Genomic DNA, 12,157 nt, shown 5'->3' with positions numbered 1-12,157 from the left:
ATTTCCTATAGATCATTTTCCAGACAGTTTGCTTTGATTAGCGTCTGGCGAAAAGCTTCAGCAGATATTTCCTTTGCAACATCTCAACCAACAATTGGTCCAGTTATCAACGCTATGTGCCAATGTTTCCATTTATCGACGTTATATTTTAAGATCAGTGCAAGAACTCAGCTAACAGATGTTTCCGCATACAAAAGCTATCTTCAAGCTTTGTACACCAAAAAAACTTTTCAATTATATTTTTGTTTTTTTTTACCAGCCACTATAGCAGTCAATTTCTTGTATATAAATATCCTATTGAGATCTTTTTTTCCTTTTAAGCCTGTAAACAATCATTTTACTTTGAGAATAGCTCTGACTGTGTTTTGATGTTTCTGTGAGTGTATCTTGTCAACTTGGTGTTTCTCAGCCAGTATTAAAAATGTTTAAATAAGTTCTTACCAGAAAATGTTAACAAATTTTTCAGACTGCAGTTTTAAGAAACAGTATTTTGAGATAGTAATTGGTATGTGTTTTGCTTTTTATCTCGCATAATTCTAGAAGTTTATTAGGGTAGTGATGAGAAAGAGTTACAAAGGTATTCATGCATATTCTAGTTGTTTGTTTCTCCAGTCAAATTTTTTATGTTTTCAGACAATGTAAATTGTGTTATACACAGTGTAATTTATCTGTAGAAACATGTCCACCTTAATTTTTCATTAATGGATGATTTGTCTTCCATTCAATTTAACATCAATAGTGTCATCCAATTCCAACCATCCTAATTCCACCACACACACACACACACACATGCACTTTTGAAATCAGTTAAATTTAATATTAACTTCATATAAAAGCCAGCTGCATACATATATCAGAAATGAAAATATATACCTAGTAATGGGCATAGCTACTTAAATATAATGTTCAAACCATATTACTTATAATGATTAAAAATGCATTGTTTCACCAGTTCAGTAACCTTCTCTATTAACAATCTTTTGGCCTGTAAACCCAATATTTCACAAGTTTCAGCAAACTCGGAGGGCATAGGTTAGTCCTAAATCTACATACTAAGCTAACAATACAGAATATACATTATAATAACATAATAAGCATGAAATTAAACTATAAAAAGTAAAATTAGATATATTAAATATTTTAACCAACACTGTGTGTGTACAGTATGGTAAAGCTATATCTTATTTAGGCCAATGTCAAAGTAAGAACTACCACACCAAGGTAAATGTTAATTATACCTGTCTCAACCACATTAGTAGATTTAGGTTAGTCCTAAATCCATGAACTAAGCTACCAATATGAAATAATGTTTATAATATTAAAAAAAATAACATACTGTTAATGAAAATAACCTTAAAGAAAGATAAGGTATAAAAAACCTTACTACTGTTGCTGGAAAATAAATAATACACTGCCCATAAAATCTGCTGAGACTAGTCGAGAAAGCTACCCATTATTAGAAGCATTCCCAGAGCACATGCAAGACCCATGTCACTGTTGGTCATTTCATTGTAAAGTAATTGAGGGAGATCACAACCTCCAAGCATAACCTGCTCTGCTCTTGCCTCTAATTCATTGCATGCTTTTTTTTTTTACAAGAGAAATCCTTAACTTATAACCATTTACTAGTGTATTCTTTTATTAAGGGAGCTGTACATATCTAAAGTTAATGTATTGTTGTAATTTTAACAAAATCTTTTTCAGGACCGTTGGGCTTTCATCAAGATGGGTGAAGCTATATTGTACAGAATAAAACATACTACCAGGTGAGAAAATTAAAGCATGGATTTTTGCAAATAATTTGCATACAAATGAAAAATAATAATTTGTATTTTAATCTGTTAGGAAAACTGAACCTGATTTTGATTTGGGCCACCAATTTTGCAATTTTTAAAAAATGTCACTAATTTTAATGGACTGATAAAACTTAAGCCACAGATTGGTGTTTGGGAACCACTGGTTTAGAAGGCTTCTAATAACCACATATCTATTGATGGATATAATTGTCATATGTTGTCGTGAAACACGATATAATCAAGGTTTTAATTTTGTTTACATTCACCAATATCACTTGTTTTCATGGACTGGTAAATTTTCTACAGGATCTTAAAATTTAAAAGTAATTTTCAGAAAGAAGTCATAACACAGTTAAATTTCATAGTTTATTTTATTTTGTACTGTTTAATGCATAATTTTTCTGGAGATATTTTTGTTTAACACAGAACTATACATGGCTACTTTAATGTGTGAATAACAACTTTAGGGAAAAAACTTTAAAACTTTAGAAATATGAAATTTACTGTGAGTATATAATAAGTAACGTATGTGGTATTTGCATACCATACATTATTGTCCTACTAAATATGCTGTTAATTGCTTGACTACAGTAAAACAGCACATGAACTTATATGGTCAGCCATTAAATTAATGACAAATAGTCTTATAACTAAGATATATCAGCCATTGAAGGGAGTTAAACCATGTTCCATCCTTTCTGATAAGATTCTTCTTGCAGTCAAATATTACTCTTAATAAAACTTGGTCAATCTAATTAATTTTCACTTAATTAATCCTAACAGTTACAATACCCTCTAGTTTATTCCAACCATCTCTGGATTACTGCTATTAACATTAAAAGTAAAGCTATACTTCAGTGATAAGGTAATAATTAGAATTACTTGGTCCACTCAAGCTTAACTTTAAGAGAAATCAAACATACTAATAATCAACTTTCAACTTCAGTTATTATATACTTATTTTCCAGATTTTTTAATTTGGTCTCCTTTCCAAACCTGTCACACTCACACAAGTTTAACATGAAACACATAAAGGAGGACCAGCTGGCAGTATCAGAGTTAGTATATTAAAGTAATATCTCCTTGAGATACATAGAAATTGGAATTTTTTAATATCAATTTAAAGGAATGGGGTCAACAGAAACATTTTATTGAAGAGGGTGCTGTTGTATACAAAAGATGATTGCATATGCTAATAAGATGATTATAAAAAGTAATTTTAACATGTTTTATCACTCTAGATAGGAGATAATTTAATGTGCATGCATATTAGGATTTTACTTGAATATTTGGTCCTTTGTAGTATTATATCTGAAGATAATCAAATAATGGAATTCATCACTAAAAAAGTAAACATAATGCCATAATAAGTGTTTGAACTAGCCAGGTTTACATTCATTGCATTTTGGGGCCGTGAATGTGGTATGAGATTAATGAGCAAATTCCACTGTTTAGTCGGACAAGAATAGTGCCCAAGAGTTGGTGGTAGATTATGTGAACTAGCTGTTTTCCCTCTAGTTTCTTAGTTCAAAACTAGCAATGGCTATGTGCAGATAGCCCATGTGCAGGTTGTGCAAAAATTTCAAAAACAAACTAACCATTACATAACATTTTTACTAAGAGAGAATGGATTAGTAATAGATTCAATAGAAAATTTTAACAATGTAATAAACCAAACTACATAAATCTAATACTCATTTCAAGAAATTCCATGTGCAAGTTAAACTTTTAAAAACTTTTAATTGCCATAAACTTGCACTAAATTTTATTCAAAATACCGCAAAGATGATAATTTTAGTGTTTTACATTAAGTCTGTACTGATGTTCAGTCTCTCAATTGTTTACCATCTTCCATCTTTATATTGTCTGCTTTAAGACTTACCAGCAAAGAGTTTTGGAATGTCTGTTGTTACCTGCTGTTAAGTCCAAATACATACCTGAAATATTATCAGAGTGTTAATGGTTTTCATCTCAAAATGAGGCATGACATCTCCTGCTGACTTTCACATCATCTTGACAGATGTGCCAAACATATGTTGTCAGTCCTTTATAACATACCAGTGTCCAGTACATTTTTTGTGGGTCATTGCTGTGATGTGTTTACTAATCACAGTAAATGATCTCTCTGGAGGTAGATTAAGTTTAACCAGTCTCCAGAAAAGAGAAATGTATGAACTCAAGACAAAGATTTAGTAATGTTATTTTAACTATGAAAGTGTGTATTTATACTTTACAACTAATCAATACACCAAGTATTATCCTTTTTACATTGTATGAGAATGCCAGTATTAGGTCATACTGAGATTGGGTAACATTAATTTCTGCTGAGAGTAACAGGTATGACAAGTCTCGCACATTGATTCTGGTTCTTACAGAATTTTACCCTCATGGCCCAGAGAGCAAATCTCATTCACTTTGTATTCGGTCTAAAAGTTGGTTATCTCATACATAATAGAGTATTATAATTAATGAAAAATAATTTGGAGGGTAGCCTCTTTCCCAATAGCTTGTTTTCCAGTGATCTTTCCTGAATGAAAATACAAGCATTTCTAAGTAATTCACCTTAGATTAAACTACTTTATTATCAATATATACAAATAAATTTGACACCAAAACGTAGCTAATAAATCAACTTTTAATATTACATAAATTTTGAGTTCTCAATTTTATAAGGAAGTATTTAAAAACATCCTCAATTTCCCCTAGTATAAAAATTGTGACATTTGCTCGCTAGGTGTTCCCTCTTCTCTAATTTATTTACCATTCCTCCGAGAAATACGGAATTTAAAAATTACTTATTATAATATAGTTAATACTGAGGCAAAGCATAATTGTTTTTATCCTTCTATTTTAATTGGTTACTGAGCCATAAAAATAGAAAATCAAACCCCTCTTGCCATGCCCATCTGCCATATCTTCTCTTTCACAAATTACCAATAGTTCTCCCTGATTTTTAATACTATATTATTTCTAAACAATAAAAAGCAAAAGTTTTAATCTATCATATGACCTACTACATTATGTTGTTTTTATACAGAAAGTTGACTAGTTCCCTTCCAGTTCAAACTTTATTCTCATGGGAAACACATTGAGGAGATTAGCTGAATTTTTAATGGCTCTTATCTCATAGTTATAAAGTCAGAAAAATTATGATAGTTGTAGGGCATTGTCTGCTTTTACCTATTGTTCTTTTGTATCTTTATTATAGAATTAAATTAAATAAAATAATAATTTAGTGTGATAGTACCAATAGTATAAAAAAGGAAGGCTTAAGTTTCATCAACAGTCGACAGCAAAAAAAAAACCCATGTAAGTACTATACTTCTTGTTTTTCATGTGTATTTTTTACTTGTTATTATAAAAGTAACTAAAATGTAAAAATTAGAAACTGATTAGGTTAGATTAAGTAAAATAAAGAAAATAATAATAGAAATTTTTCATGAGGTATGCTCGCGTGCAGCTCACAAGTAGTCTGTGCATTACGTAATTTGAGAGGGTAACATGAGCTACATGTTCTCCAAGTGATTTATAACATTTATAGTGGGATTATTAGTTATACATAGTTCAAAGGGCAATAAAACTTGAGTAGAAACAGATGTATACTGTTACAAGCTTTAAGCTATGTAATATAAATAATTGTGGTTTCCAGTTACAATTTGCAGTCATCCCAGAAAGGAAAAAAGGTAATTTAGAATTATTTCCTAATTTTTTGTGGTGGTTATGAGGTCCATCAAATCGACCGACCCTGTACAGAGTTATAGTTTAGAAAATAATAGATAAACTATAAAGTTTCTCTGAAAAAAACAACCAAAAACAACCTTTTATATTTATTTAGGAAGCTTTAGGGATCACACATATGAAATTTGAAAATCTTCAGATGAACAAGAGTGTTTTTAATCTTTACATGAAAATCACTTTGCACTTAGAGCAGTCAGTGCTCTGACACCATATAATTATGGACAAAGTTTTAGTAAAAAGTAATTAAAAATTTTGATTTAAGTCTACAAAAGACTTTATGTTTACTGAAAGCTTGCAAAATTTCTTGAAGATTCATTAAGGAATTTTAGAGTCATATCATGTATACTAACATGGTTATGAGATTGTATAAAATACAGAGCCTGTTGCAATAGGATTTATTGTTAATATCTCTGTAAATGTTAAGATTTTTGTATGTACAACAATGCCACCTTTGTATCTCTATATTTTTGTCTGTTTTTCATTCATATGAAATGTTTTGGGGAGTGACTAGTTCTTTGTCTTACTTCGTCTTTGGCCTATAGAATCAAAGTTTCACACTGGATATATTACATGAGATGAGATGAAGACTATTAATTTTTTTTGTGGAACATTTTGAAAATTTGTGGTCTTAGACTCACTGGGACTATGAGCTGTAATATTACAATCTTCCAAGTCCAGTGTTACAATATATCCAGTACAAGATGTCATACTTGATTACAAGTACAACTTACTGACATCACAAAGATTTCATATTGCTACTTGATCAATTATATCACAGTTTGGCCTTGATTGATTGCCTTGTCTTATTTTCAGAAACCAAATAATGATAGAATGTGAGGTTTCCATAACTCTTCACTCTTAAATGCATGTACCCATCCTGAACAGGATATTTTACAGAAACAAGCAGTTGTGGGTATTACAGCCAGTATATGTTCTTTCCTTACAATGCCTTAGGAATGGGCATTACTGGAATTGACACACTTTTAGAAGCTGATGAAAGATGCAATCAGCATTTTCACAGTGCATGCTAATAGATGCTAGAACCCAGATGCCAAATCCAGAAAGCTAACTAGCACCTTCCAGTGTAGGAAAGCGCTCATCTCTATGTGCACATGGAAATACATCCACACAGGTATCTACAGTGGCTTTTCTAACTTAAAATCTTGTAAGACCTCCTAACAATGACTATCAGTAATCACTATGGGCTGTTGGAGTGATGCACAGTAATTCGTGCCAACATCCAGTTAACATTGTCCTTAGTCATATCTTGCATAACCCAACCAACCTGTGGAGTGGCTACTTCATATGGTGACTGTTTCTCTTGTCAATGATACTTCATCAGTAATCTATGGCTTAGATACAGTGGGGATTTTGTATATCTGGAATAATGTTGTGATGAGTTCTTTCTTTTCTTCTGGATGTAAAGTAGTTTTACATTCTGCTACTAATGCATGGAAATATTTGAAGAGCTTGCCTGAAGCTTATAAGATATTTTAATATGACTTGTAGTTCTCAATGCACATGACAGTCAAAACTGTGTATCTTTCACTAACCTTATTACCATACATTCTTATTGCTGTTGTGTTGATCATCCAGTATTTTTTAGCAGACTTATCATTCACTAAAGACACCACTGCTTGAGCCATAACAACATGCAGTCTAGTCATGCCATGAATAAATTTGACAGTAGGTTCTTTAGTTGTGTTGTCTATACTCTTACCTGATTAGGTAGTATTTTCAGAGTATCTTCAGCCAGAACTTGGTTGAAAGGCAGCAGCATCAAGGCCCTATCAAGACATAGTTTAGCTTTCCAGTGTCCAGTTTTTCCTGAGACTCACACTGAATATTTATCCCTTAAATTGGGAGTAACCCAATGTAACGTGAAATATTCACTTTCCACATTTGCAGAACATCCATGCCCAATATACTAGTGGCAGGACCCACATTACCAATGACTATAGCTTCCTGATTCCATACCCAGCCTAGTTGTAACTATAGCTGGGAACAACTTATAGGTTCTATTTTGGCTGTATTTTTTGTGAAAAAAGATGTTTATTAACTATAATTTCAGCTTCAGAAACAAGACTTTGTATACTAGTACTAGATATCAACTAATATGAGATGCTCTAGCATATATTAAGAATATATCAACAAGGATATTCTTTTCACATATATTTACAATGACATATCAAGCTCTAGAAGTCAGTCTACTGCTCTGTCTTCAGTTCCCTACAACTTGTACAGACTGGAAAGCCTTGAAAACTTTAAAAATTTTTGAACATTATTTCTAGGCCTGGAAATATTATGGAAAATTTTTAAAGGTTTTAGAAAAGTTTTGAAATTTAGAAAACAAGCTAACCTAAAAATTAAGGAAGTTAAAAGATAAGTAAACAGCTTGAAAACATCAATTATCAGTCAAATTATCATAGACTTAGGTTTAATTTAGGCTAATATTACATCTCATTATATTTTTATATGCTTATGTCAGTTATGGAAAGTAAGCAATATATCTACATCCAATGTTAATTGAAATATATAATATGTCATAAATCATACCAATAAATTTTCATTTAATCTTTTATTAGGTCTACAGCTTAACTAAAAATGTCCATAAATTTATAAAATGTGAAAAATATACCAGCATCTTCATTTATCACAGAATCAGGATTCTGCACACTAGCTTATGAATGGCACATACATCATGTTATATAAACAGTAACTTTGTAAATCTGTTTGCCTATGTTTCTAGCATCCACTCATTTGTTTCTTTAACTGATGTTTTAAGATCAGAAGTTTTACAGACTTTGAAAACTATTGACTTTCATGGTTCACTTCATTCAAATGAAACAATCACAGAACTTTTCAAGAGTATGCTCCCTGACAGTGAAATTAACCAAAGGTTTTCAAGTGGAGAAGAGAAAACATCACACTTAGCCATACATGGATTATCTTTATATTTCACTTCCATACTGAAGCAAAAGGAGTTTGAACAAGTCCCTCAAGATAAAACAGTGCGACATTCATGCTCAATTTTGAGATGAATGAACTGTCTGCACAAGATCAGAGTTCTTAGGACAAGCTGCTGCCACTGATCTATTTGACAAACTGTTCCCTGTCTTCAAAGACTTTGGTTCTAAGAATTTATTGTAGATATCCATGGGCAGCCCCAATGTTAATTGGTAATTACATGAAATATTATCAATAATTCATAATACCTTTAGAGATGGATGTAAAGTAGCTGATTGGAAATTTGAAGAAACTACTATCTTTTAAAGATTCACAAACAAGAACTGATGACTTCTTAATTGAGATTGGATGCTAAGACCTTCCGCCAAAGTTTTGTAAGCACTGATGGCTAGAGAATGTCAATGTTGTAAAAGAGTGCTTATCCCTGCTATCTCTTCTTAAAATATAGTGGGTGTGCAGAAAAACCCATCAAAATTAAAGTCATATGACAGTATTCATGAAGCTTTTTAATTCTCATCTCTTCATCATCAAAGTGCAGTTTTTTTTTCTCTCAGTTGCTAAAGAAATAGAACCTTTTATCAAAGAATTCCAGAATGATAATCCAATGTTGCCTAACATGGCTGCAGATCTCTTGTACCTGCTCTGGGTTGCTTCATTGCCTTTAAGGTTTCTTTTCCTGCTGTTGCATTCCATGGCAAAACTTCTCTGTTTGTGACTTTTTCCTTCCTCCCTTGCCCTTTGGATTCTGCTTTCGATTCAATTGGCCTTTTCTTCCTTGTCTCCTTTTTACCCATAATTAATTCCTGGTTCCTTCACTCTGATTAGCCACTTTCCCTTTTACCTGCATCTCACCCTCATCATAGGTTAGAGATACTTTTTTCTTCGAGCACTGGGACTACACCTCATACGTTTATCTTCCATTATCTGCTTCAGGTAGCTCTTTCTTCCTTGTCAGGGTACTGTCTTCAACCTGTTTCCATCCTTCACTCTTTGGTGAGACTGTGACTGGGAAAGATACCTTTTTGTATATATACCTCTCATTTTTCAGGGGCATGGCCCCTTTTCTCTTTATGGATCCCGAGTGGTGCCTGTCCAGATATACTTAAACTAGTCAAATCCGCCTTGCAAGGCCATGATGACTTAATAGTTATAATTTCCATGGCCACAAGATTGCTCATAAGTTTTCCTCACGATATACTTGCTTCATTCATATGCCCATTCTAGACGTACTAATCCATGGACTTCATGGATAAAACAGAAGGGGATAGCTGCCATTCCTTAAATTGAATAAATCAGGTGTTGTCTGCTTTTCATGGTCTCCCGTTGCACTATTACCAGTGTTTATGTTCCTCTGGACTCACCATTTTTATTTGCCCCCCCCCCCTTTCAGACAGTGGAGTATGGGAGTCTTTACCACTTTCCAATTCCAAGTTGCTGGGGTGGTGGACAATGGAAGCATCCTTCTGAATGTGATATACAATACAAGTAATGATAAAACTATTCAGTTGAGAGTAGGGCAGTGGTGTACTGCTGATGAGATCCTCCAATCTGATGCTCCATATATGTACAGGTTTATCTGAGGGTATGTTGTAGCTTTGGAGTGAGTAGTCAAAGTTGCAGTTCACTCCTTCAATTGGGATCCCTCATCCTACCCCCACATGGATGTATGTTCCCAGTGGCTGGGTTTTGGATTCAGAGCTGAACTAATAAACATAAATCCTCACTCATGTATTATAAGTGTCTCTGTTTCCTCACGTATTTATACTCTTGTTCCCTCCACTCATGTTGTGGGTCACAGTGGTGGAACTTGCAGATTAATATTGTTCTTCCTTTTATGCTATTTTTTCGATGATTTTCTTATACCGAAGATGTTATTGCACTGGGGGTGGTTCCTGTTGGATTGGTTTTGAGTGAGATAGCTTACATTACATATTTACTATACCGATTGTCTGGATGTCAGGTTCCCAGATCAGTCAGTCAAATAATTTATGATATTGCTATCATGTGTCCCATTCATAAATTGGTGAGGGGGGGGGGGTACAAGATTCCCTCTGTTCTGCTAAACTTGAGGTGAAGAAGGTATGATCCTTTTTCCTACCTCCACCAGATGTCTGGGTTTTGGATTATAGTTGACTTGCTGCCAATATGGATGTTGGTTCCCAGTGGCTGGGTTTTGGATGCAGTTGACTTGTGTATGGTCTGTTACTCCTTAGTCACTCTACACCTAGAGGCACATCCCTTTACTCTTTCTGACATTTATGTACTCCATGGGATTGAGATTCCAATATCGTGTGGTTCAGATCCCTATCCAACCATTGTTCTCTCTCTTTTAGATGTGCTCCTCACAATTTCTGCCCATGTCTGCGACACCTCTTTCCACACTGGGTGAAGAGTATACTTGGTACAGAAGTGGTGTGGTCTGCCACATATGATCATCTACTGCAAGGATCTACTCTTTTAGGGTGTCCTTCAGACACTTTTGAAGGATGCTTCTTTCTTTCCCTCCACTTAATCAATGTGGGATTCTAGCTATTTATGTTAGCAGGGCAATGTACCATATCAGAAGTTATAATTTTTCTATACTGAAAATGTATTTCTGATAGCTACTTACATCCTCTCACACTTTCTGCCCTTCCTCCCCACTGAAAACTAGTGCTTCCATTTTCTGCTAAAACTCGAAATGATAGTTTTGTAGAATTTAATGGAGGGAGTCACATGCAACAGGAGGGTGTGTCATACTCCTATAGATGGAGGGTTGTTGCATGATGATTTGCATGCTAGACACAATTGAAACATGTTGATCTTGGAGTTCGTGGGAGCTCAAGGATTGTGGCATAGGAAAAAATTTTGCATATACAGGGCAACACTGAATGAGAATACCTATTTAAGTGAGAGGAGGTAAGCATCTATCGGAAATACATTTTCAGTATAGGAAAATTTTAACTTTTGACTACTAGCTAATATCAATAACATAAAAAATAAAATAAAAACATTTTTAATAAACATAAAATTTATTACATATAAACATTAAATAGTCAATGTACAAGGTCATTTAATTAACTACTTTACTATTTTCTTCTTAAATAAAAGAAAAACTGTCTGATCTGTTACAGTATCCATGTTTGCTATCTCAAAAATCATGGAAACTCCTTTCTTAAAAGTAGGCATACTGCTTTATTTTCCAAATTTGTAAGTTTATGATATCTCCCTCCAATCCACAGCTATGTATTTACACCATTGTCATGGTTAGTAGCTTATAAAATCACCTAATTCATTCTAATTATCAGTTAGTTACTTTTTATTAATAGATATTTATTCTTACATAGCTAGTTGACATCCTACGTTTCAAATACTAATTGCTTCCATCTTCAGAGAAATAATAAGGGCTGTGTTTCTAGTGTTAGTAGCTAGGATTTGATCTGGGTCTTCTTGACAGCCTGGGGTCTTCCCCATTAGGATTTGAAACAGTTAAATAGTTGAATACTTTCAAGAGGAATGCCCAGGTTTGATGACTTCTCTGCTATGTTTACTGATTGTGTTATGAGTTAGGTGGTTATGGAAGGCTTATTTTATTCTTTTTTTTTTCCATTGGGTTCATATCCCATAATTTTTGTATTATTAAATTTTATTGTTTGGTCTTCTCTGGCATGATTGGT

At 33.3% G+C, this 12,157-nt stretch overlaps 1 protein-coding gene across 1 annotated transcript in view; it reads left to right on the top strand.

Annotated features, from left to right (window-relative positions):
* The window catches only part of LOC111086399 (mitochondrial amidoxime-reducing component 1-like), a 54,207-nt gene that overhangs the window by 16,338 nt on the left and 25,712 nt on the right, over window positions 1-12,157 (top strand). Inside the window, exon 3 of the mRNA XM_022389050.1 lies at window positions 1,705-1,766. Within this exon, the coding sequence (XP_022244758.1) occupies window positions 1,726-1,766 (41 nt within the window). The 5' untranslated portion in view covers window positions 1,705-1,725. The remainder of the gene's footprint in view (window positions 1-1,704; window positions 1,767-12,157) is intronic.

Source organism: Limulus polyphemus, unplaced genomic scaffold (genome assembly GCF_000517525.1).
Source record: "Limulus polyphemus unplaced genomic scaffold, Limulus_polyphemus-2.1.2 Scaffold1063, whole genome shotgun sequence".
NCBI lineage: Eukaryota > Metazoa > Arthropoda > Merostomata > Xiphosura > Limulidae > Limulus > Limulus polyphemus.
Note: the sequence above shows the minus strand (reverse complement) of the source record. Positions and strands in the feature narration are given on the sequence as shown.